This window comes from Hemitrygon akajei, chromosome 12 (genome assembly GCF_048418815.1).
Source record: "Hemitrygon akajei chromosome 12, sHemAka1.3, whole genome shotgun sequence".
Lineage (NCBI taxonomy): Eukaryota > Metazoa > Chordata > Chondrichthyes > Myliobatiformes > Dasyatidae > Hemitrygon > Hemitrygon akajei.
In genome coordinates this window covers 43,432,765-43,460,525 of record NC_133135.1, presented here as the reverse complement: position 1 = coordinate 43,460,525, position 27,761 = coordinate 43,432,765, and the positions used below count along the sequence as shown (strand labels likewise).

The 27,761-nt window shown below is 38.6% G+C and overlaps 1 protein-coding gene across 2 annotated transcripts; it reads left to right on the top strand.

Annotated features, from left to right (window-relative positions):
• The first annotated feature begins 208 nt into the window (after nt 1-208).
• On the top strand, nt 209-27,133 carry LOC140736938 (AP-1 complex subunit mu-1-like). Of its 2 annotated transcripts, XM_073062984.1 has the most exons (12): nt 209-382; nt 1,654-1,810; nt 1,916-1,983; nt 9,935-10,065; nt 12,599-12,746; nt 16,383-16,515; nt 18,201-18,340; nt 18,839-18,910; nt 21,447-21,605; nt 25,056-25,181; nt 26,156-26,231; nt 26,803-27,133. In XM_073062984.1, exons 1-12 carry the CDS (start codon nt 341-343, stop codon nt 26,820-26,822), a joined length of 1,272 nt encoding a protein of 423 aa, XP_072919085.1. In that variant the 5' UTR covers nt 209-340; the 3' UTR covers nt 26,823-27,133. The 2 variants fall into 2 exon arrangements, with proteins under 2 accessions (XP_072919085.1, XP_072919086.1); XM_073062985.1 differs by lacking the exons at nt 1,654-1,810; nt 1,916-1,983.
• Nucleotides 27,134-27,761: the final 628 nt, after the last annotated feature.

Below are 27,761 nucleotides of genomic sequence, written 5' to 3'. Positions count from 1 at the left end.
TAAACTATGTATCAGATTTACCAGTTGAATTAAACTGTGAAATTAGTGATGAATTAATGAAATTAGTGATATCAGCCATTAATTTGTGATGTACTATGTATTATGTTATCAAACATTACAAAACTTCTGTTTCAAAACCTTGCACATTCTGGTTAATCAATAGGCCAAAGTACCAATGTCCTTGTTTCGATTTGTATTTACTTTTATTTTTGCCCTGTCCAGTCAGTGTCCTATTGATTTTGAAGCTTAGAAGTGAGAGCTTTCTTTGAGGTTTGTGTTCTTTCATAGAATTTTATCCAATGTGATCACTTTTCTTGGATTATACATCTGGAAACTGGGGATGGCATTTTCTGCCATTTACTTTTTGGATAACAAAGGACAGGTGGGTTTCCGTTAAGATTGTATAGCTATAAAGTAAAGATATTTGTATCTTTCATCTACTTCATTATTTCCTCCTAAAGATTATCATATAAGTCAATCACCTGAATTAGAAATTTATGAAGTGTTACTGTATTTCTTAATTAGAGTGGAATTTTTATTTTGTAGTGTATGCATTAGTTGTTTTATCTGTTTTGATTGTGTAAGTCCTACTTATTCATATTTTAAAGATTGATTTCCTCTTGGATTTAACCTTAATTTTTGAAAAAAAAGTAAGTGAAGAATGTAACCTTACCATTGTGGTTTTTTTAATCACATAAAAATAAACATTTATTGCCTGAAGCAAGTGGTTACGAGCAAGACCAGATAGGAATTGTGCCCCAGTTCCGTACCAGAAGGCTAATACACAACCTGACATAATTGGTCCTATTTTACTTTTTATTTTTCTTAGTATTTTTCTCCACTACTTTCTCATTGAAGCACACTTCATATCTGAAATTTGAACTGTTGTTCAACTCAAGTGCAAAGTCATCAGGGGTGGATTTATACATAGCAGCAAGATTACCATAGAAATCGTGGACAACTGCAGACGAGCGGAAGCCTGGTATGGAGGAATGAGACCAAGCTAGCTGCGGCAATCTCAGAATTCGCATCCGAGTGGAAGGTAGAAAGGTCTTCCAGTAGAGCCATCAATAGTTTCGGCAGGGCAAGAAAAACTCAGGCAGGAAGCCATCAAGATTAGACATAAGCAACACGCACAAGTTGCTTTGACCCCAGCATCTGCAGAGTATTTTGTGTTTAGATTGGATTTATGTCTCCTCAAACCTCTATGTCAATATGTTCAAAATGATGTGGCATCCTGGCTGCTTTCCTGCTTGCTTCACAGTATAGTCAAAGATACGCCTATTTAATAATGTGAGATTGTCACAAACAGGCTGAGGTATCTAGCTAAAAGACCCACATACTGTACAATTAGGTTAATGTGCTGTCTCACAAATAAATCACAATTATTTGAATATAAACTATGTTTTAATGCATCCATCATTTATTTCATCACCCCCACTGTCCAATTTGGCTTAGTATTATTTTGATAGGAAAATATTTCAACAAAGTTAATCAAAACTTTGCATGCGGAGCATGAAGTTAATTTCTGAATTCATGTGGAGCAGAATTCACTATTTGGAATCATTTAACTATCAATACAGTATAAGTATTTTCAGGATTAAAATGACACAGTTTATGGCCAATGATAAATTTTGCAGTACTGATTTACAGGTTCTTATCTCACGCAATTACCGAGGAGATGTTGAAATGTCAGTGATTGAGAAGTTCATGCCTTTACTTCTAAACAATGAGGAGGATGGAGCCTTGTGTCCTATTTTAAATCAAGACCAAGTCTATTTTCTATGGATTAAGTACAAAGACATCTACAGTATCCTTGAATTAAATTCAATTTAAGCAATTTTATTTGATAATGCCAGAATTTTGTACTTGGGCACGTGCTATGGAAGTTACAGAACCTTAACCTGAAATCCAGTGATATGTACAATGAAGAGAAACACCAACATTTCGTTGTCATTTTCATTTCTCTTCAAAGTAAAGCAGGTAGGCACAACCTGTTGCAAGATGTATTTTTCAAGCTTTTTAACAAAAATATAGTCCTACCCCTTTTTAGTAGTGAAATGTAATTGTGCCATTAGGGTTGTTGCTTTCTTTCTCGGAGATGTCCAATTTAATAGAATTGTCAGATAAAATAGAGAGAAGGCAGGAAGTTTAATATTTATTATAGTAAATAAGCTGTTTGGAGAACTCGGTATTTTGTTGTATCACTAATAGTTTTGCATGGTCAAAGTCACTTGGATCACATTTCTGACACCATTCTGACATTTGGTCTGAACAACCGAACCTCTTGACCATGTCTGCATGCTTTTATGCATTGAGTTGCTGCTAAAAGATTGGCTGATTAGATATTTACATTAACGAGCAAGTACACAGGTGTATCTAATAAAGTAGCCACTGAGTGGAAGTGACTCTGACTGTGGGATGATTGCTTGTGCCAAATGTGAATATCTCAGAAACTGCTGATCTCCTGGGATTTGCAAGCACAGCGAGCTCTGGAGTTTACAGAGAATGGTATAAGAATTTTTTTTAAAAAAACATCCAGGGAATAGCAATTCTGTAGGTGAGAATGCCTTTTTAATGAGAGGAGAATGTACAGACTTTTTCGGGCTGACAGGAAGGCAACAGTAACTCAAATAGCCACTCGTTAAACAGTGGTGTGCAGAAGAACATCTCTGAATGCACATCACGTCAAACCCTAAAGTGAATGTGTTGCGGCAACAGAAGGTCACACCGGATTCCCCTCGTGTACCTAATAAAGTGTCCACTGATGCTGCAGGTGCCTTTCCAAGGAATGTAAGTGTCAAAGTTATGGAAAAATGTCACCTGTTACGGAAAAAAATTGATAACTTCTGCCTTCTAATTTTTCATTAAGCTGGTAGTTAAGTCAGACCAGATTTTTTTTACTTTAAAAAAAGAAAACATGGTAGGTTCCACCTACATGGGGATTGCCTCAAATTCATGAAATACGGCAGCTTCCCTTGACTTCTAATTAGAAGGCATATACTCATAGCATCAAAAATGGAATGTGAGTAACTTGTTACATGCCTCCTATGCTTTGTTCAGTTAATTGTAAAAGAAAACAAGTCTTCCTATGTAGTTTTTAATAAAATCTATTGCATTACTGATCTAGTGCATTACTGAGGCACTCATATTTCCCCAAGTTATGGTAACAAAAAATCCTCAGTGATCAAATCATACATACTATTTTAAAACAAAAGTTGGTTAATGGAGTTAATCAATGCCATTCTTAGTTCTTTCTAGAAGGTAATGATTAATATCAATGGTTACACTGCCAGGCATTGACTAATGTGTCCTTATTTACACAACCGAACTGATTAGAAATTTGGACTTTTTATAGCATTGTTACATTGATGAGTTTAATTTCCCTTTTTAAGTTGCTAACTATAATGTCATCTTTTTAAAAAAAAAAATTAATGGCATTTGCTCCAAAGATGGAATTAAATTCTGAATCATAACAAGTTGAGAAAATCAACTGATGAAGTGTGGATAACAGCTTCTACCCCGCCACATTGGATTACTGATCGGTCCATAAGCATGACCTCATTACTGTCATTTGCACTATTTAATTTTGTAACTTATAGTAATTATCATGTCTTTCTCTATACTGCTGCTACAAAACACCAAATTACATGACATATATCAGTGTTAATAAGCCTGATTCTGAATTTACATCAATTGTTGTCCATTAATTGTACAGTCCCTTTAGTTACCTGAGTGCATGATGGATGTTAAATTAACAAATTTGCCCTTCCTTTATTAACTTTGTGTCTCAGGGTAGTTTGCTCTAATAAATTAAAAAGTTAGACAGTATCTTCATGAAACATCGATTTGATTTAGTAATCTCTGTTGCAGCATTTGAAAATGATTGCTTTTTTTTGTCTGCCATTCTGGTACAAGGCAGCTGGTTTGCACAGTGCTCCTGGATGTTGCCCACATTTCCACACAAAATTAAATAATTGTTTATGTCCATGTACCAACATGTTGTTCCTTTGCTGTTAGTTGTTTTTTCATATGTCCAATAGTTTCTAAAGGAGTTGCATAGTTGAAACATGGAAATGTTTGAAACTTAGGTTATTGGGCATTTGACCATGTCATTAAAATGAAAGTCACATGTAAGTTAACTCAAATCAGCTGTTTCTTCAATGTCATCAGAGGTCAATTTTTTGTAGGTTTATCTGAAATATGTTGATCTTATCCCATTTCAATGAGAGTCTATTGAGTAGCAACAACAGAGATAAACTGATTTTTTTAAGTAAGCGTATTCTTATAATGTGAACACGAGGAAATCTGCAGATGCTGGAAATTTAAGCAACACACACAAAATGCTGGTGGAGCGCAGCAGGCCAGGCAGCATCTATAGGGAGAAGTACAGTTGACGTTTCGGGCCGAGACCCTTCGTCAAAGTGCTGCCTGGCCGCCTGCGTTCCACCAGCATTTTATGTGTGTTTCCTATAATGTGAATAAGAATGGTTCAAAAGGTTTCAACGGTATATTTAATGTCAGAGAAATGTATACAATATATATCCTGAAATGAATGCATTTTCTTCGCAACCATTCACAAAAAACAGAGGAGTGCCCCCAAAGAATGAATGTCAGTTAAATGTGAGAACCCCAAGGCCCCCCAGCTCCTCTCCTCCCTCCCACTCGAAAGCAGCAGCAAGCAACGATCCCCATCACCCCACCAGCAAAACAAAAGCATCGGCACCCGCCACTGAGCACTCAAGCGTGAGCAAAGCAACAGCAAAGACACAGACTTGCAGTACTCCAATGACTACTTGTTCACCCAGTATTCGACATACCACGGGCTCTGTCCCTCTCCCTAATAAGGGAGGAAAGAGATATCTCCGTTTAACAGCGAGAGTGGAGACAATCAACTCACTGGTTTATGATGTTAAAAGTCCGTTACGTCGCTTTTTCTGAGCTCTGAGCCCAAAGATCTCGGGTCTCTGGGCACACAGCCTTCAATCTTCCATCTACCATGACACACCGATCTCCTGCCCAGACACTGACCTTCGACCTGCCATCTCCAGAGCCACGAGGTCTCGGCCCTCCGAAGGTGAGCTGAGCTCTTAGGCCGCACCCTTGGCGTGCGGAATAACAGCCAGTCACGAAACCCTGAAAGTGGGTCCCATTCCTGCAAAGAACCGAAGTCAGCGTGACTCCAGGTCAGGGTCTTCAAATGAACCCTGAAAGGGAAAAATAGAGCTGTTTCAACAGATGCAAGCAAAGGAGTCAGCATTAGGCATCATTAATCCTCCTAAGCTCATAATTCATTGCTAGAAACTTTTGCATAACATAAAGAGTGAGATTTAGGAGTTACAGTATACTGCAGAATTCTAGGAAATATGGGAAGTACTGCACCTCATTGAAGGTTAACGTTGGATGATAAAGGATTTAATAATTGAAAGTTGATATATCAGCTACTTGCCCTTGTATAACACCTGGCAACATCAGATATCAGGTGTGAGATGGAAAAGGGAGAGGAATGGAAGAAAGGACTAGCTCAAATGATCGAAGCGGCAGCTCCTAGGAAGGAGCTTGAAGTTAGGAGCGATCAAGTAAACCATTCATAAATATTGCCAGTCCAGTTGTAGTTAATCAGCTACCTGCCATGTGTGATGCTGCATTTGGAATTTGTCCAATTTTTATTTAGCTGCTTTCAAAATCAAATAACAAATGTTGTGCTAAATGCAGACTGCCCTTTACTTAAGACATTAAATCTCTCCAATAGCAGCAAATGGCAAAACAAGATGAGGAATCATACCATATGATTGAGGTCTTAAGTTAGATCTTAAAGATCATCTTCTCAGGAAATTCCTTGGTGATGACTTGCTCCATTTTGGTTTTGAAGTGATAGGCTCATGTGGATACCCCAAACTCTTCCACAGATCATCCAGTAGCACTTAGATCCTGATTTAAGAATATGGTGATGAAACATACCAACTCCTGCCTGAGAAGCAACTTGGATCCACTTCAATTTGCCTACCATCACAACAGGTTCACAGCAGATGCCATGTCAATGGCTCCTCACTCAAATTGGAGCATCTGGATAGCAAAATACATACTTTATCGACTACAGCTCTGCATTCAACACTATCATACCCTCAAAACTAATCAATAAACTTCAAGACATTGGCCTCAATACCTCCATGTGCAATTAGATCCTCAATTTCCTCACTTGCGGACTCCAGTCAGTTTGGATTACTAGCAACACTTTCTCCAGTCTTCATCAGTACAGGTGTACCACAAGGCTGTGTGCTTAGCCCCCTGATCTACTTGCTTTACACTAATGACTGTGGTGCTAAGCACAGCTCCAGTGCTGTATTTAAGTTTGCTGATGATAACACTATTGTTGGCCGAATCAAAGGTGATGATGAATCGGCATATAGGAGGGAGATTGAAAATCTGGCTGAGTGGTGCCACAACAACAACCTCTCACTCAATGTCACAAGATCAAGGAGCTGATTATTGACTTCAAGAAGAGGAAACTGGAGGTCCATGAGCCAGTTCTTGTCAGGGGATCGGAGGTGGAGAGAGTCAGCAACTTTAAATTCCTCATTTCAGAGGATACGGTAACACTGGGCCCAGCATGGAAGCGTAGTTATGAAGAAAGCATGGCAGTGCTTTTACTTAGGAGTTTATGAATTTTGGCATGACATCATTACATAAGCAGCATCTATTATCAAGGATTCTCTCCACCCAGGCCATGCTTTCTTTCTTCCTTCTGCTGCCATCAGGAAGAAGTTACAGGAGCTACACCACCAGGTTCAGGAACATTTATTACCCCTCAACAACCAGGCTTTTGAACTATTTGGAAAGCTTTACTCAACTTCACTTGCCCAAGCTGTTCCCACAACCTATAGATTTACTTTCAAGGACACTTCATCTCATGTTCTCGATATTTATGGCTTATTTATTTATTATTATTATTATATCTTTTGTAGTTGTATACTTTGTTTTCTTTTGCACATTAGTTGTTTGACCGTCCTGTTGGGGGCCGTCTTTCATTGATTCTATTATGTTTCTTGGATTTACTGAGTAAGCACCCAAGAAAATGAACCTCAGGTTTGTATATAGTGACATATATGTACTTTGATAAAAAGTCTACTTTGAACTCTTGTGATGGAGTGGTGATTGCCTTATGGTGGGCAGGTAGATAGATTGAGATGTTGCAATGGTTAATGATTTCTATGGTTCCTTTACCAAAGAATGCAAACCTTAAAACTTCTATGTGCTCCCAGTGTATAGACTTGAAGTTTTCAATATAATTTTAACGCACCTTCTCCAGTTTGAGTGTCACGGTTTAGGGGTCCTTTGGGATCACTGGGGATGTTACATTTTTTCAAGGAGACCTTGCGTATACCTGTGAGCCATTTCCTTTGTCAGTGGTGATCTTCCCCTGTAACCGAGCTCAAAGTGGAGTCTATTTGGGGATACTTAGAGTCCAGTGTGCGGGTGACATGGCATGGTCTCAATGACAATGGTGCAGAACCTGGCCCGAGTCCACCATAACTCCGAGGCACTCTGACTATCCACCACATCCACTGCCTGTTGTGATGGACTCTAGTGATTTCAATAAACTGCTACTTTTATTTACACCACTTTGCTGTCCTGCTATTCTGTCAAGCAAGAATCCATCCACGTTACCGGCATAGGGTCTGTACCCTCTTTTATGTTGCTCCTTGAGCAGCAGGAGAGGAGGCATTCTTTACTGGGCAGTAACTTCTCAGTTAATGCCAATGTCTGATGTAGCAAATTACTTCAGTTATTACATACAATTTTCTGCATTACATGGCCAGATTATTTACTTCTCAGAAGGTCCATTTCAACTTATTAAGAAAAATAATCTTTTTTGTTCTGATGTTAAAAAAAGACTTGTTCATAAAAGAATCAACTGGTAATATAACTATTTCTTCTTTTTTACATTGCACTATGGAGGAGGAGAGTTACGATGGACTCTAGTGATTTCAATAAACTGCTGTCTGTGCACAGAGAATGGTCAAGGTCTCCAATAACTCAAGAACCCACTGTGAGGTTAATTATACACTGCAGTAATCACAAACAATTTTTACTCTGTCCCTCTTCAGAGGAACTTGTTCTTTCTGTTCTTCCACCCACCCAACCCTTGTCCAATTCTTGACTGGAAGCAGAGAGTAAAATGTATTTACTTTGGGCAGGAAATACGGCTCAAGTTAAGGTCCCACCAAGCACTTGTATTAAAAAAAAATGGCACAGAAAGGTGGTAAGTGAAAAGACATGGGTGTCAGGGGTGTGAGTTTTTGCCTCAAAGAGATTTGGTTAGGTGAGGGACGGACTCTACTACTCTCTCGCAGGCTGCATTCATGCAGAAGGGGGCTTCTAACCTTTGGGTAGGATCAATCTCAGATGCAGCCAGTCAAGTTTATTGTCTAGAGTACAAGTACAGTGAGGTAGGGGGCAATGAAAAACCCGCTGGCAGCAAGATCTCAGGCATGTGGGTAAACACAACACAAATATAAACTATAATTAAATTATATATAAACTTACACCAAACTGTGTGTGTGTGTGGGGTGGGGGAGGGGGTGGCTGGAATGCGAAAACAAGACCTTATTCTGTCGTGTTCTATTTCTGTTGTAATTCAAGGCTGTATAGGTAGATTTAAGAACTGAACCTGGTGGTATGGGACTTGCAGCTTCTGTACCACGTGCATTGACAGCAGCAGTGAGAGAGAGCATGACCTGCAAAGTCAGGATTCTTGATGATACGTGCTGCCTTCTCGAGGCAATGCTTTCTGTAGATACTGCGCTGGTGCGAGAAGTGAAGTTGGAACTTTTATTCTGGCGTCTCTCTTCAAACGAAATCCTGGTGTCTTTGAAACACCACCTATTATTATTATCTTTAAAACAAGACACTGGGACAGCTCGTGAAGAGGAAGCAATGTGTAGTGATTCCAACCTGGACCCATTGAAATTGGTACATTGCTAGTGAAGAATTTAAGTTCTCCAGAGGCCATTCTTCTCTGTCCATCTATTTGTGATTTGTTGATCTGAAATGAACTGTCGATTTTAGAATGATCTGCTAACACTGGATTGGATCTGGATCTGAATCAAGCTGTCCAAGCCTGCAGATATCTGGCTAGGGAGCGGGCAACAACTAAAACCAACCCCCGGCTCTCAGTTCAGGGATCTGAGTTTGTGTGTCTGATACAGATTCAAACACAGTGTAGTTTGTTGCACCTCTTTCTATCTATCACAAACCCCTCACCTACCCACCCCCACTTCTCCATCACTCTGCTCCCCACCCCCTTTCTTACCTAATATGTCCCAAGGGAGAAGTCATCAGGACTGAGAGCTGGTTATCTGGGTAGGACACACAGCGTGTTGCTGAACTGCCTTAGTTCCAGCACCTCTTGTGAAAGGAATGAAACCTAGCATCTAGTGTAACACACATGAAGTGCTGGAGGCACTCAGCACATTAGGCCGTGTCTATGGAGGGGAATAAACCATCAATGTTTTGGGCCAAGACCCTTCATCAGGACTGGAAAGAAAGGGTGAAGGAGCCAGGTGGCTTGCCCGGAAATCCCTCTCTGAGGGCTGGCTATCATTCACATGCCTGGAACCAGACTCTTGATCAAAATCCTCCATGTATTACTCTAGATTTCCACTGTCTGCAGAATCTCTTGTGCTTACCGTTAAACCTAGTATCTATCCAGAATTTAATGAAATAAATTGTATTTAGTCATGCCTGTTTCCTGTGCCATTATGTATCTGGAGAAATTATTTTTACAGGTATTTAGTATATGGTAAAATCATCAGAATTTTAAAAGCTGCATTACATCCTAAATATTACCGTAAATGAAAAGAGATTTCTAATGCAAAGCTGATACCATTGTTATTTATGTAGTTAAATATATATTTTTCTTTTTATAATTTAGATTTTGATAGAGTACTTTGGAGATCTTGAACAGGAGAGTATAAAAGACAATTTTATTCTAATCTATGAGCTGCTTGACGAGATTATGGACTTTGGCTATCCGCAGATCACTGAAACCACGATCCTGCAGGAGTAGGTATACTGTGCACACCTTGTGTACCTTTAGCATTTTCCATGAACTCGCTTTTGTGAAAGACGTATAATGCTGGGTAAATTTTTAATTTTGTATCTAAGTTTTCAAGATATTTGTTCAATAAAAGTATTGAGGAATATAGATAAAAGGGATTTATCATACAGATCAGTCATGATTTTATTAAATGGCAGTACAGGTTTGGGGACAGGCTAAATAGCAGGCTGTTCATTTACTGTGGTGCAGAGGATAAAAACTCAGAGAAAAAAAAAAGCACAAATCTGTATTGGTTCCTCTCTGAAATAACTTGAATGATTTTTCCTGCCTTCTAAATGGTGTCTTAAAATAATAGCATGTTTATTCATTTTGGTGGACTGTAAAAAATCCATCCATATTTTGTTAATTTATCACTAATAGAGGTATGCAGGATGATTAGAGACGTTGATCAAGTGGACCAACAGAGACATTTTCCCAAGGCAGAAGTGGCCAATATAAGCGGCATAGTTCTAAGGTGATTGGAGAAAAGTGTAGAGGGATATCAGAGATAGGTTTATTACAGAGAGAATGGTGGGTGGTGGTAGAGATAAATACATTGGCGGCACTTAAGAAACTCTTAGAGAGGCACATGAGTGACAGTAAAATGGAGAGAGATCCTGGAGGGAAGGGTTAGATTGACAGAGTAGTTTAAAAGGTCAGCACAGCATCGTAGGGATAGGACCTGTTCTGTGCTGTTCTGTTTTATCTGCTTCATCAATTGACTTTACTAATATTGAAGGACAATACCAATTGTGTAGAACACTTCCCCTAGTTATTTTTAATGTTTTTCTGAATTGGAATGTGCCAGTCATTTATCACACTGAGCCTCCTCCTGATTTTTAATTTATCATCCTTGTAATTGGACTTCTAATAGAAGTTACCACATGTTCAACCAATCTCTAAAATATCAGTTATCAGGCTTCTGGAGGCAGAAGATAGTTATGTACGCATAAGCTCGAGACCAAGTCCAGTCATTGTTGGCCCATTTGAGAAAGAACATCCATAAAGCAAATGTCTTCTGAATGTACCCATGAATAATACTGCCCTTCAGCAGTAAAGGTAATACAGAACTCACAATGAATGCAAATGTTGATAATGAAAACTTTCAAGAGACGCCATCAGTAGTGTCTTCTCAATATTTTCCATCTACACTTGGTGAACCATCAGCAGCAGCCTCTCCCAAGCCAGCAGTCTAGCATTGTCCTTCTCTGGTGGGCTGGCCGTATATTCGTATGCCCGGGACAAGACTCACAAACCAGACACATTTTTTTCAAGGTGCATCATGGCAAGAGATAGCAGGTGGACAGAGGAAAAGCTTTAAGGAAATTTTGAAAGGCTTCTTAGATAAAGTGCAATGGCTGCTGCAAGTCCCCACTTGTGGCTGAATTCAAATGGAGAACAAACATTCAGGATGACACTGAGAACTTTGACTCTATTTGGTGGAAGCATACAGGTGACTAGAGTAAATGTCAGAAGGAGGACTTCCCAAATTGCCATTTCTTTTCCAAAGTAGTCAAGATGATTCCTTTCTTTTCAAAACTGTTCTTTCCTAAATTATTCAAATATGTTGTAGCCTCTAAAATGTGTGCCCATCTTTCTAGTTGTCCTTGCTGAAATTCTTTTATTAGTTCTACCATGATAACAATAATGAAACGGCTCTAATTAAAGCCTGTTAGCTCATCATATGTGAGTGTGACAAAGATAACTCACTCCTCCTTGTGTTGCATGAGTGGTCTATAGTCTTTGAAGATATCAACGACACCATTCTCATTCAATTCTTTTCCACTGTTACCCAGTTGGATAGGATTGCAACACCTAATCGTAGACATTCACCAGCAATGGTTTCTCTTGTACCCATGTTATTGGTATTGTCAGAAAAACATTCTTGCTCCTCCTTTTTTCCCATCAATGGAAAATAAGGGAACTGTTTCAATGTTTGCTTATGACATGCTGTATTTTACTGCATAAACAGAAAACTCACCTGTTTAAATATTGGGAGAATCAAAGCATTGTCTATGATCTACATCTCAAACATTGTCAGTGAGCCAACATTTCCGTCCCTCTCCCAGAAACAGTTAAAGCCATTGACTTCATTTTTCCATGTGTTTTCACTTTTATGATCCCATGTTATTTGCATCAAGTGATGGATCTAGCCCAGTCCTCATACATTTACAGTCTGTGACAACTTCTCCCTTGCAGAGCCTTCGACCACTCCAGGACCAATCCTGAAATCTCCTTCTTAAAATCCTTAGTTATCCTCATCTATGCACATATGAACAAATTCTTATCAAAGCCCATCTTCCATCAGACTTTTGCCCCAGTTATCTTAATTCTCTTCATCTATCATTGTCTCATTGTGCTTCTTGTTCTTTTCTACTTTCTCTGCCTTTCTTCAGGAAACTTAAAGGTCCTAAAATACAAGTGGTTGTTTCAGTGTTCGGCTGTTATGTTAAAATTTACAAATACCATCTGTCTTTTTCCATCTTCTCAATGACATAGATATATCACACAGGAAGGCTACAAATTGAAGAAAGGGGCACCTAGACCCCCAGCTGCTGTAACCAATGCTGTATCCTGGAGATCAGAAGGAATCAAATATCGCAAGAATGAATTTTTCGTGGATATCATTGAATCAATTAACCTCCTGGTTAGTTTTCATTTTGAAGGCTATTTTAAATGTACATATAGTTTAGTTACTTGTGTCTGGCATTGCCAGATTTGCTAATTTTCAGTTGTAAAGAGTAAGGCTATTATGATGTGCCAGGAAGATTATTTATGTTTAATGTTCATGTTAAAGCATTATGGCTAATTTATATTTCTAATGCTCAAACATTTGATATTTTTTCTTTCAATATTTTATTGATTTCTTACAAAAAAGAATACAGAGTACAGGAGGATATATATCATATATCAATTACAATATATGTGAATCACACATTACCCCATATTCATGCAAATTAAATTGAAACATAATATTGAAAAGTAATAATTTTATTATTCTTTTTCAATACTTTTATTAGTTTCTGCATAAAGTAATACAGAGTACAAGAAGATATACATTATAAGTCAAAAGAAAAAAATAAAATAGTACCAAGTACATTGTATTAAAAATACAGTTAGAATCACAAAACCCTGTATTCATAAAAATTAAATTAAATCATAATATTGAACTATAATAATTTTGTTATACAGAAAAAATTCTAAACCCACTACCAATGTCAGGGTTGTTAGGAAAAGCAAGAAAAAAGGGGAAAAAACCCTTATCATATAATAAAATATATTATTAGCCACCATCTGTACTTTTACAACAAATCAAAGGTTTTGAAAATAACTCAAAAATGGTCCCCACAATGTATAAAAGTGATTAAAAAGAATAATGTTCTGCTGGCAAAAGCATTTCTTAACAATTGAATTCCTATTTGAGATTTGTTTGCTATTGTTTAAAGTTAAGACCAGTGATATATTAATTTAAACTAAGAACAGCAGCTCAGGAGGGGACAATGAACTATAACTCCTGCAGCACACAGAAGCTTCAATAGACATGCTAAATTATGTAGCACACATATCTGAAGGAAATGTCTTCATCTTATATTAATTAAATTCAAGATCAGCATTGAGATGAAATCAAACATTGTGATGGTGGTGTGGATCAGTGGGGGAAGGTTCAGTAAGAAATTTTAAGACAATTTAGTTTGGAATACAGTAGAATGAGGAAGTTACGTACTTTGAAGGATGAATACTGACTTTTGCAAGCTCATCCAAAAGTTCCAAATGCTAAAAGTCCACGAAGATAACACGTACCACCCTGCCCTTATCAAGCTTCTTGGTCATCTCAAAATCAAATGCAGTTACATTTTTGAAACACCATTTCTCATGCAGAAAACCATGCAATATCTTAATAATCTGTCCCTGTCTTTTCAAATGCAGGTATATCGTATCTCTCATAATCCCTTCCTGTAACTCTCCCCCCCCCCCCCCCCCGTGGAAGTTCTGTAGTTCCATAGCTTGTTCTAACAACCTTTCTTAAATAAAGGCACACAGATCAGTCTTCCAGTACCTCAACCTGACTAATAAGGATGCAAAAATCTGCTAGGAATCCAACAATTTCTTCCCTTGTTTCCTGCCTATACCTGGCCTACATCACCTTTTTCTTGAGTTCCTCCATCAGGCAGGATTCTCTATCCAGCCAGCCTTGCCCCCTCACTCCAGCTCTGAACTCCCTCTTTTCAGACTCCCACTTGCTTGACATTCCTCTGCACAATAACTCTCTGCAGAATCTCATACCAGCACATCAGGAAAATCAGCCGCCCCTCCATGAACTCCATCTACTCTTCTTGCTGCTTCAGTAAAACAGCCAGGGTAATCAACGGCACAGTCCATCCATTCTCTCTTCTTCTACTGGGTAAAAGATACAAAAGCCTTAAACATGCACCATTAGGTTCAAGGAGAGATTCTATCCCATTGTTATAAGATTATTGATTGGCTCCTTAGTATGATAGGATGGCCTTTTAACCTCAGTCTACCTTGGTATGAAGTTGTTTACCTACACTGCACTTCTCTCTATAGCTGTTATACGTTATTCTGCATTCTGTCATTATTTTACCTAGTACTCTTGTACTACCTCAACACACTGAGTAATGAATTGATCTTAACCAACTTTTCACTTTATCTCAGTACTTGACAAGAATGAACCAGCAGATCAGCCACAGTGTTTCCTAATGTTGGAGCAACTCAAGTTGCAATATGACCTTCTCCTGCTCCTATTCTGAAATTTCTGATCATTTTATAAAACTTGCTTGATCATAAACTGCAGTGCCAATAAACACAATCGTTTCTGTCAAAAGAGATAGGTATTATCAGAATCAGATGTGTTGTGAAATTTGTTAACTTAGCAGCAGCAGTTCAATGCAATACGTAATATAGAAGAAAAAGAGAACAAAAATAAGTTAAAAAGATAAATTACAGTATACGTATATTGAATAGATTAAAAATCATGCAAAAACAGAAATAATACATATTTAAAAAGTGAGGTAGTGTCCAAAGATTCAATGTCCATTTGGGAATTGGGTGACAGAGGGGAAGAAGCTGTTTCTGAATCGCTGAGTGTGTGCCTTCAGGTTTCTGTACCTCCTACCTGATGGTACAGTGAGAAAAGGGCATGCCCTGGGTGCTGGGGGTCCTTAATAATGGATACTGCATTTCTGAGACCCCGCTCCTTGAAGATGTCCTGGGTACTTTGTAGGCTAGTGTGGTAAACTATGTATACCTGTCTGGACACGCCCCCCCCCCACTGACTGCTCCTGTGGCTCCTCCCACAGACCGCTGTATAAAGGTGATTGGGGGCACTGCTCCTCCCTCAGTCTTGACATGGTCGTGGTCCCTTTTTCGCTGTTAATAAAAGCCCATCGTTCACTTCCAGTCTCCTAGAGCTATTGATGGTGCATCAGCTAGTGCCCAAGATGAGCCAACTAAATTTACAATCCTCTGCAGCTTCTTTCGGTCCTGTGCAGTAGCCCCTCCATACCAGACAATGATGCAGCCTGTCAGAATGCTCTCCATGGTACACCTATAGAAGTTTTTGAGTGTATTTGTTGACATACCAAATCTCTTCAAACTCCTAATGAAGTATAGTCACTGTCTTGCCTTCTTTATAACTACATCGACATGTTGGGACCAGGTTAGATCCTTTGAGATCTTGACACCCAGGAACTTGAAACTGCTCACTTCTGATCCCTCTATGAAGATTAAAAGGAGGAAGAGTGATAGTATTGTTGAAGTATGTGACACAATACCTATTGACCGTTTAAAACAGAGTCTGGTGTCATACATGGGAATATTTAATAAAGTTAAAGGCTGAGAATTAGGAAGATAGTATCAAATTGGAAATAAAATGGGTCAGAGTGAGAAACTGAGGGGTTCAGGACAGTTTCTTGTACAGGTTTCCTGTTTTGGGACTGGCTCTGCTCATTTTATGTATCTCCGTTGAGATAATTCTCTGTGCGATGATGGTTCTCAAAACAGCTGTTCATGGAAACCTGTACAAGAAACTGTTCCACAAACTGTTTGTGGAAACCTGTAGAAGAAACTGAGTTCTTGTAATGCTATATCATGTACTAGGAAAGGTGGTTGCCTTCTTTACATTTCCTAAAGCTGTATGGTTGGAGAAGTGGAATCTGTCGGATGCTGCATCATTAGGAAATGCAGTACCAACAAAACCAAAGCTACAGATTAAATCATAGAATTTTTCCAAACTTGATCTTTCTGAAATTGTGAATTGTTGCAGGTTAATACACGTGGCTGTATTGTCCACAGTGAGATTCTGGGACAAATTCTGATTAATTGCTGCCTGAGCGGGATGCCTGAAGTCAGCTTAGGCTTCAATGACAATGCTCTTTTCAACCAGAATTCAAGTACCGGTAAGTACATAAGCTGGGAATGGAGGAAAATGACTGGAGTCCTGAGGATGACTTAACGATCAGGCCAGGTTCACTTTGAACCTACCTATCTGGCCTTGGCAATTTTATTAACAAATAGCAAAGGCCATTTTACTATTTTTGGCAGAGTAAACGCAAGCACTTATGTTAGTTTTCCAAACAAAGATAAGAGCACCAATAGAAGCTTTTCATACCAATGTGTTTCTGAATGACCTGGTATTGTTTCGCTGTCCTAATCATTGCTAAAGCACTGCATCTATTTTGTTTTGTCCTATTCCGTTACATATCTTGGTCCTTTTTAAAAGTTACCATTGACTCTGCTTCCAGCATCATTTCAGATACTACAGTGAAAATTAAAACAAGCCTCTACTATCAAGCAACAAATAATGCTCTCGGGCATCATTTCAGAGTTTACCCAATTACCTTTTTAAAATGTGTCATCCTGGAAAAGATTGTTAATGTGTTTGTGATCTTACACTGTGGTTTATATGGCAGCATTCTTGAATCTGTGGACCTCTTTAGTATCTTGGTTGCTGTTGTCAAAGTATTGAATTTGCAAGTTGATGGTATGGAGTGTTAGGCACTTCTAGAGTGATAATGCGGAGAAATGTTTTCTCTGACCTAAATTGCATCTGTATTCAATGACTAGTATTTGCAATCAATCTGTTCTCTGCAACTAAGAATGAATTCAGAATCAGAATTGCAATCAGGTTTAATATCACTATCATGAAATTTGTTGTTTCCTGGCAGCAATACATTGCACTACATAATAATCAGAAAAAAACTGTAAATAACAATAATATATATATCTGATGGTGCAGGGGAAGAAGCTATTCCTGAAACATTGATTGTGTGTCTTGTACCATCTCCTTGATGGTAGCATGATAAGAGGGCATGTCTTGGGTGATGGGGGTCCTTAATGATGGATGCTACATTCTTGAGGTAGCTCCTTTTAAAGGGATCCTTGATGTTGGGGAGGCTGCTGTCCATGATGGAACTGGCTGAGTTTACGTCTTTCTGAAACTTTTTCCAATCCTGTGCAGTGGGTCTTCCATATCAGACAGTGGTGCAACCAGTTAGAATGCTCTCCATGGTACATCTGTAGAAATATGCCAGAGTCTTTGCTCACTTGCCAAGTCTCCTCAAACTCCTAAAGATATATAGCTGCAGTTGTGCCTTCTTTGAAATTGTATCAGTATGTTGGGCCCAGGATAGATCTTTAGCAATGTTAGCACCCAGGAAACTAGCAGACAGCAGAGCCTGCTATAATAATGTATATAATGTTATACCATATGGTACATTTTGTACACATGCCTAAATACAGTAACACAATCAGGTACAAATATCAGTGCTTCAAGCTATAACATCAAACCTGAATTTTATATCAGAAAATAAATAAATCTTTCCTTTCTCATGCATTCATTGTGAAATCAACATACGAAGGTATGTTTCCAAACTTGAACTCAGATAAAATATTTCCAAACTTGAATTCAAATATATGTGCATTCTCAGGATCAAAATCAAGAATGTATTTCTGCCAGAGCAGCTTAACATCTCATTTAATTCATTTTTATTATAACATATTAAGCTGACCTGCATTTCATTTAAAGTTGAAATAGGTGAGTGTCTCAAACCTAGTTAATATTAACTTTCTTGTTCCAATGCAGTAAAAGCTAACATGGTGGACTTTGAAGATATAAAATTCCATTCGTCTGTTCGGCTATCTCGCTTTGAGAATGAACGCGTCATCTCCTTCATCCCACCAGACAAGGAGTTTGAACTGATGTCCTATCGAGTTACCAACCGAGTAGGATATGACGACTTGTATTAATGTATTATCCTGTATTGTGTCACTTGACAAAAGCTTCTCAAGGAATATGAGGCATAAATTGGCCACTTGAGTGAACTTATTGTATCATCCTTGAATCATTTAACAAGCTAAGTACATAATTCAATCAGATCTCTAAACTATATACATTTATTATTCTAAATTCAATCTCTTTCATGTGATTGATCACTTTGAGTACATTATTTCAATAACACGTTGCTAGGCAGCTCTCGCATGATAGTTAAAGATAAAACTAAAAAGGGCTGATTTCTAATTATGGATTATTGTTTGAAGAGCCTCAGTTTTTCAGTAGTTTCCATTTAGAACAATAGTCATTCTTTTGTTGCAAAGTTAAATTGAAAGGAATGTCAACTATGAAAATAATGTTCTAGATTTTATTACACATAACAAGTAGAGGAAAAAAAATCTTATAAATTGAATTGTGAGATAAATGACTGTGGGTACATTTCTATTCAGGTCAGACCATATATAGTGGTTGAAGCAGCTCTACAGAAATACTCGCATAGCAGAATGGAGATCACAACAAAGGTAAGGAAGCGACTAGGAAGATGAGGGTGCAACGTTCCCTCTGAGGTGAGTGCATGCACACATCTTGTGCTACTAGCACACACAGGGGATTTAAACTGCACACAAAAGGTTGTCAACCTCTACCTCATTGGCATGGTAAGTATATTTTACGATCGTACACAATCACATTTCCTTTTCCGGTTCTGATGGGGGCGGTGTTGACAGTGTTGAATTTGCGATGATTTGTCTGCAGATTTTAGGACTGGTTTATTTTTACTGTTCTTATTTGTTACGAACCCCGTGACTGGGTATCTTACCAGCAAAGATAGGAGTATCCGTTGAAGTCTGATGATACTATTGTTAATAGTATTTATTAGTAAAAATACACAAAAATAATATCAATGCAAATATACAGATAATGTACGTCATCAATACTAAACCTAAAAGTGTGGGTATAATAATAATCAATAAGAAATTAGCTCTATCGTTGTCTAGGTTTGATTTGATGAATTGTCCGATGGAAATATAAAGTTCACTGCAGTTCATACAGGCTGCAGTAGTTGTTGTTCACTGTGTTGCAATTGTTGGAGAGAGAGAGAGCGAGAGAGAGAGTAACTTGCCGACTTTCCTTTTACGATCTTGATCCGTCTCCGTCCATTAGCTAGACCGTTCCATGGAGGACTCGTCACCCAGGCAAGGGCGGACACACACACAAGCCCCCACCGGTCTCGTAGCGTCTCTCCTGGTGCGTCTGAGGGGTGTTCCCCAGACCCTACTTTTATCCCCACTCACGGGGTCTCAGATGTCAATCAGGTTGGGATGATGCAATCCCTCAACCAGACCACTCTGGTTGCCCCCTGAGGGGTTTCAATGAATAGAACAGTACTCAATACACAATTCCTTCTCTAAGAGACAATAGCAGTAATCTCTCTCTTTGTCAATAGGAGACATTCCAACCTGTGCTGTGCCTCTCTCTCATAAATTTGTATGAGCTGTTTATCTCTCTCATTTCCTTTGATAACAGCATCGGAATAGTAGCGATTTGCGATTCTCCAAAAGTTGGGGGGCATTGGCGATTCTGTACCCTTCTGCCCATCAGAGTTGCTCCTCATTCGTAACATATTAAAGAAATTATTGATTCACTATGTCGAATTCCGAAGAAGCAAAGTGCAAGAGAACCTTTAGTTCATTTAAAGCAGAATGGCTTATTATCCTTAGAATAGCTTCAGCCTTACTTCCACTTAAAAATTCAGTGTTTACATGTTGTCGTCACTGGGCAAAACATTGCACAGCACAAGGCTTTTGTGCAAAGTAGTCATTACAAGTTAGAAGTAGCAAGGGTGGTTATCTGTATAAAAATAGATTGAATGATTTAGTGTTTCTTATGAATATGTAAACAGTGTCAAGGATCCTGTTAGCATAACAACTATCAAGCATCTCCTGATAAATTATTCTAATTTCCCCTTACTCTTAATCCACTACCATTCTGCCATTTTGTATTAATCACTGGGTATTTGAGTCGACAAGTGAATTGTCTCAATATCTCAACCAATCTCCTTCATGGAAAGAGGCAAGACATGAGGCTAAGGGATTTGTCCTCCAGTCTTTGGCTTCAAACCTGATGCTGTGAAAAGACGTTCACTTAAATGCCATTTATTTCTCCTCCTTAGTGAATTTGACTGTTAAATAGAAATATGTCTCAAAGATGCTTCCAATACATCATTTTGGAGATCTTTTATTTCCTCTAAACATAGAAAAGTGTCAGCATCAAGGCATTGCATCTTTCTACTTTATAACTTATTTCTTCATTGGGTGATTAGAGGACAAACAGAAATGGCTAGAATTTTTTTACTCTTCCCTTGCTTGGTAAATTGAGAGTATTTATATTGGTCCAGTTGTGCACTAGGCTAAGATAGACAATCATAGAACACTTGTGTAACAGGAGGCCATTCTCTCCATTTTACCCATGATAGATGACAGAGTTATCAAACCTAACTTATATTTCTAATAATTGGACTGTACCCTACAAACTCAGCTTACTGTGTATTGTTTTGCATTGAAGTCTTTTACCCCTGCGTTTCTTTCCAGCAGTGACCTTCAGTCTTTACTGTCCTCTGTAATCGTTGTTCTTCTTGTCTCCCCACTAATCTCTTACCATTTACTTTAAAGTTATGCCTCATGATTTTTGACCCCTCTGCTAAGGCAAATGGGCCTTTTCTTATTTACTCTGTGGTAACACACAATTTTATACAGTTCAGTTCAACCTTCCCTTGATGCTCTCTATTGCCAAAAAGAAATATTGCCAGCTTGTTCTATCTTTCCTCATCACTAATGATTTCCTAGCCCTGCACCATCCCCCTAAATCTCTTTTGTAGCCAGCACAGAACAAACATAACTAAGAAAAAGTGGTTCAAAGCAAGTACCTTACTGCTGTATGGGTTGGTGTCATTCTAGACAGTGAATTGTACTGTATGTGAAGATGTCACATTACGTCTATATACATTTGTAAAAAATAATTATAGAAATAGGTATTCTATGCAACTCTGTGATGTCGCAGGTTAAAGGACAATTCAAGAACAACATTATGGCTACAGACGTTGAGATTATTATCCCTGTCCCCAGTGATGCTTCATCCCCAAGATTCAGCACTGTTAAGGGTTCTGTAGAATGGGCACCTGAGGCCAGTGCCATCATCTGGACTATAAATTCAATTAAAGTAAGTTAATGTTAAATATTTTTCCAAACAATTGCATATGAAAATCTGGGATGCCCACAAATGATCTATTACAGCCGAAAATTTTACACTGTTATGTTTGTACTTGTATTTTTTAATATTTACAGAATTAAAGTGGTTCATTTGGGCTTAAACTGCTGCAGAAACAGTGCTTCAGGTCTTCATGTGGGTAATTTCAATGTATCAATTAATGACAGATGAGAGACCGATTAATTAATTAATGACACAGAGAGACCAATCAGAAGAGTCTAAAGCAAATATGCCTTTGATACTTTTGCAATAAGACCATAAGACACAGGGACAGCCACCAGGCCAGAGTTTTGCATTCAGAAATCCTTTATATTTCTAAGTCACTATTGGTCCCTACTGAACATGTACATTAACATGTACACATACAGCTAACATGTACATTAGCTAGAAGAAATCGACTATGGTAATCATTCAATATTGAGTTCCCTTGTAAGTTATTGGTTTCATGATTCTTTACTAATTCTAAAGGAAAACAGGTATATAGAACATAGAAACTTACAGCACAGTACAGTCCCTTCGGCCCACAGTGTTGTGCTGACCCTTTAACCTACTCAATCTGACCCTCCATTTTTCTACAACCCACATGCCTATCTAAGAGTCTCTTAAATGACCTCGGCATTAAACTACAGTGCATCACCCACAGTCCAATGGTCTGCGTGAGTGGTTTCACTGTTCATCAAAGGCTGCTCTGAGGGCCTCCTGATGGACAATATTGCACGGTCATCTTCCATGGGTCCTGTTGGGACTTATAATGGCTCCAAAAGAGGAACTTGCAGTCCTCTGCAGATGAGTTGGTGTACGGGCAGCTGCTACGGGTGCTGGGTGATGCCATGTCTGCCTTGTCAGTGTCTCAGCAATGGCGCGCCCTACTCAGTAGACTCAATACTTTCACACCTATTTGTACTGCACATCAGGCGGTACAGCACCCTTGGGTTCCATTTAACCTACATTCTACCTCCTTCATCTTTCTCCGCCATGGTGCACATCAACGTCCCTTTTAAGCCCCCTTACGATGGTCCATTCTGTGTACTGGAAAAGGATGCAATGACTTTTATTGTAGATAGGAAGGGCAAAGCTGAATGTATTTCTGTAGATCGCATTAAACCGGCTCACCAAGACCTGAATGGTACCACGACCATACCCCCTGCATCATGACATGACCATGCGCATGTCAGCACACAACTGGACGAGCCAGTGGCACCTGCTGTTACTCCAACAGTTACTCCAGGTACATAGGACCTAAGTAGGGAGGCTCTTACACGCTCCAGACAGACTCACACTGCCGGTTTTGGTGAATTCTGGATTGGGGGGGGGGGGGGTGTACCTGTTTAAGGTAATGTAATGGGTGACAGATGACACATATTGTCTATAATAGAAATTGTTCTACATTATTCACAAACACTGTCATTGAATTATTATGTTCACTTTAAGAGACGGTGTCTGATGTAATGACATCAGTGTAAGTATAAGCTTGGTTTTTAAAATAAAACCAGATTTCCACAGAGTGCTCTTATTGAAAAATATCCTAACCATTTGTACATCTATCAATTGTTATAAATTAATTCACTGCTATGTACCTGAAACAATTAAACTGAAATTACAAGTACCATTAAGCATCTTTCCCTTCAATATTTGATTCTTGGTAGAGTTTTCTAATAGCACAGCCCTTGTATTTTCTTTATGGTACCCTGTGCTCTAACAACATAAAGCACAGTCTGTAGATTAAAGGCTGAGCACTCCTCGCTGACAATCAACTGTTCACAACATCACGCTGACAATGATGTCCTCTTGCCCTGGAAATAATGGTGTGCCCCCACATCATTGTCTCACGTAGCAGTGGAGGGAGGAAACCTGAAGCCTCGAAACTCCTCAGTGTCATCTCCACCATTAAAGCTCATCTGAGAATGTAACATGCCAGATGAAATATTTGAAGGACTGAAGCCATTCTCTCTAGCTCTAGCTCAAGTGATGATCCTTATCCGGAATTTTCATCTTTTTCTGGCCACACACTGAAACTGAGCCTTGCCTTTCAGTGTTATTTTTAACCTGGTTATGAGTTATAAGGATGCAGTTTAACTTACTGACCATGTATACATGACATCACGTGGCCTTTCTAAACAACAACTTCTGGAACTCACTCATAACTTTGTTGTATTCTGAGTTGATATTCCATCTTCAGCATAATCTGAACTCATCCAGACCTCTGCAACTCATTTTCTCTCATGTACCAAGTCTTGTTACCCACTTCTCATGTGCTTGTAGGACTATTCTAGGTCCCACTTTGACGAATTCTTAATTTAAAAGCCTTATCATTGTTTCAAATTCAGTTGTGGTTGTAACCATTCTACTTCATCCTTCTTCAGTTCTCTATCCATTGAGACCTAGGCACTCTTAATTCTGGCATGTACAAACAAGCTGGAGGAACTTAGCAGGTCCGGCAGCATCCGTTGAAACGAGCAGTCAACGTTTTGTGCCGAGACCCTTTGTCAGGACGAAGGGTCTTGGCCCGAAACATTGACTGCTCATTTCAACGGATGCTGCCCGACCTGCTGAGTTCCTCCAGCTTGTTTGTACGTGTTGATTTGACCACAGCATCTGCAGTGTACTTTGTGTTTCTTAATTCTGGCACAATTGCACTATTGACCTTAGCTGGAGGAACTCCACAACTGACCTATAGAACATCTTCAGCATCTCAATGTGCACTATTGACCTTAGACACTGAACCATTGACGGCCGTGCTTCAGCTGTCTCTGTTCTATATTCTGTAAATCTCTTCACTAAACCCCACCCCCTCTTGTTTATTTCTCCTTTACACTACTCCTTAAAATTTCTCCATCAGCCAAACTATTTACATCTTGGTAATGTAGCTTCTTTAAAATGCTCTCTTTAGCTCCTATTGCAGTGTTAAATTTGCCTTAAAATTACCATATTGTTCTTCAGCTGACAAAAGCTATAATTAGCTGTCATTCATTTTGTGAAAAAGACAGCTTATTTGAAACACTGGAAATCACAATTTTCTCACTACTGAATTCCATTACATTAGCTTTGCTCTGAAGAGTAAATGGAACAATCAATAATTATTGACAAATTAAAATAAACTAAAAAAGTCTGTGATTTCCATGTACTTCCTATTCGTCATACTAACTTGCAGGAACAGAGCCAGACTGAGAATTATAAATCATAAATGGTTGGAAGAATCTTACAGCATAGAGATCACTCCACAAGATACCACAGCTTCCCTCCCTCAATAACTTGAACACAATCTCTTTTACCTGTAGTTATACATCAGTGATAGGTGCAGAGAATAGCAATCCAAAAACTTCTGGGTTTTATTTTGAAGATAAAAACCTTTCTAGAATATTTGATTGCTGATGATGTTTTATCATTGCTCAATTGTTTAAGGGAGGGAAAGAATTTGTAATGAAGGCACATCTGGGATTACCGAGTGTGGAGGCCGAGGAACCTGAAGCGAAACCTCCAATCAGAGTGAATTTCAAAATCCAGTACATTGCCGCATCCGGTCTACAGGTATAGTTCATTCATGCTTAACACCATTAGGTGGCATGTATTTAAATAATACTTACATCTTTACAAAGGTGAATAAAATAGCACTGCTAAACCTAGACCAGAAAGCTCAATTCTTGCAGCTTAATGATTTACCCATGCTTGTAGAGAACATTATCCTATTTCATATTGGGTTAAGTGTAAAGTCTCTTTCTGTGTTTGATGCCACTTACTTCAAGTACCTGATGCACAAATCTTTGACTTTGAAACTGTGATCTTATAATGACCTAACAATGAGGAACCCTGAGCTTAAAATTCAATCTGTGCACATTTAAGGTACAAGACAGCTGGAGATAAATCCAAATTTTAATCAAATCTATTGTTCTTTCACTTTGAAATTGTGACTGGAATCCCTGTGAGACTGATGTAATGAAAATATTCCTCATTTTCTTTCTCTCTATTGCTGTTAAACATGCCCCCCCCCCACCGTGCCATTCTCCCATTCCAGCATTTTCTCCCCCTGTACTTCAACCTATCCATAACATTCTTTATGAACTGAGCTTTGTTAGTCTTGCTCCATTATAAATATTGTTTCCTCAAATTAGCAGTTTTCTTTAATAAATCCTAAAGAATGGTTGATCTATGAAATAAGTGTTATTTGTTAAGTAGGTGTACCATTAACTAACTTATGTTTTATGTTGAATGAATGTTACAACAAGCTCCAGGAAACCATGATTTTTCTTACACTGCTGCCCTGTACCAATCGCAAACAAGAGAAAATCTGCAGATGCTGGAAATCCGAGCCACACGCACTCATTATGCTGGAGGAACTCAGCAGGCCAGGCAGCATCAAATAAAGATCCTTTCCTAGATGCTGCCTGGCCTGCTGAGTTCCTCCAACATTTTGTGTGTGTTGGCCAGTACCAATAGAATTTTCTTTGATAAAATATTAGGTATTACATCAAACAAGCACCTGAATAACAGTTTCATTTTTATAGATCAAATACGTGCGAATAATAGAAAAGGGATGCTATGAGGCAACTTCCTGGGTTCGATGCCTAACAAAAAGTGGAGGTAATGCTTCGTCGAAAAATTGCAGACATTATTTTATGAAACAAATTTGTGGAGTTTAGTGGTGTACAAGATGAAATTTTGATGCACGTGGAGAACTCCTGTTTTAATTGTGTTACAAAGAGGGGGGGTACCAAATAAAACCATCAAATTCAACAGGAAGTGAAAATAAAATCCTGATTTACAATCTTACTGATTGGCCAGATAGTTATACAGACTGAGACTGTATAGTTTATGTGTATTGTGATGAAGCTGGGAATAAATCCACAATCACAAGTTCTCAGCCTGAGGAGGAACAGGATTCAAATCACTGACCACTTATTAAGTGTCCACACTTGACAATCCAGTTCCAGAAGAATAAATCTGTCGGTACATATGACTGTATGATTCCACATGGGGCAACAGTAACATTGCTGCACTTTGGAATGGCCATGGGTGATGTAATAACAAATCTATTGCTTTTTTTTGTTTTTTGGTGGCTGCCTGCAAGAAAATGAACCTTAAAGTTGTATATGGTATATATACTTCAATAATAAATCTACTTTGAACTTTGAAATCTCTCATTTGTCCCTAGATTTTCAGATTCGCATATAAAATACAAATTTGACAAGTTTCTGAAGAAGATTGGGAGGATTCCAAGCCTGGACGTTGTTCATTAGAAGTTCACTGTTGTCTGAAACTCGGATACAAAGGTCCTTGGTACATGCTTCATTTTAGATTAAGTATGAAACAGTACAGATTTTAAAAAAATAACTTGAATAATTTTATTTTGGAGAAAGGATAGTCATTTCATCTAGTTCTGAATTACATGTCTATAGGCCACCAGGATCTGAATACAGCCTCAGGTTTGCACTACTTTGACAATGTGAAAATACTTGTTCATTAAACAAGTACGCATGCACACGGCTATTGCTATCTGATGGTGTTTTTTTTATGTTAGTTGCCCTGGTACGATGTTGCTTTACCACTTTGTGCTTGTTCTTCCATTAATAATGATGGTGTTCTGAAAACGTGTGTGTTATGCCTTCTGGGTATGTACAAAAGGCAACAGTGGGAGCAGCACTTGTTTTGAAGAGGAACCTGTTTAGATCTTACCGCAGCAGTACAAGGTAGTAGCTTGTTTTCAAAGTGAAATCAGGGATGGGGCTTAGTAGTGACACCAACATGCTCTAAAAGTGCAGCATTGTAAAATAGTACAATTCCCTGCTATAACTACACGACCTTTGAAATGACACACACAAAATGCTGGTGGAACGCAGTAGGCCAGGCAGCATCTAAGGAAGAAGCACAATCGATGTTTTGGGCTGAGACCCTTTGTCAGGATTAACTGACTAACTTCTTTCCATTAGTCCTGATGAAGGGTCTCGGTCCGAAATGTCGACTGTACTTCTTCCTATAGTTGCTGCCTGGCCTGCTGCGTTCCACCAGCATTTTGTGTGTGTTGCTTGAATTTCCAGATCTGCAGATTTCTTCCTGTTCCCACCTTTGAAATGTACAGGTGAAACTGTTAACAGGGATGGTAAATTGTGATTA

What these genes read in the sequence shown, in the direction of transcription:
- LOC140736938 (XM_073062984.1), top strand. Translation starts at nt 341, where the DNA reads ATGGCATTTTCTGCCATTTACTTTTTGGATAACAAAGGACAG. An exon ending in TTTTGGATAACAAAGGACAG is followed by an intron (nt 383 to 1,653) that starts GTGGGTTTCCGT and finishes ACTGATTTACAG; the next exon opens with GTTCTTATCTCACGCAATTA. An exon ending in TTGCCGCATCCGGTCTACAG is followed by an intron (nt 25,182 to 26,155) that starts GTATAGTTCATT and finishes TCATTTTTATAG; the next exon opens with ATCAAATACGTGCGAATAAT.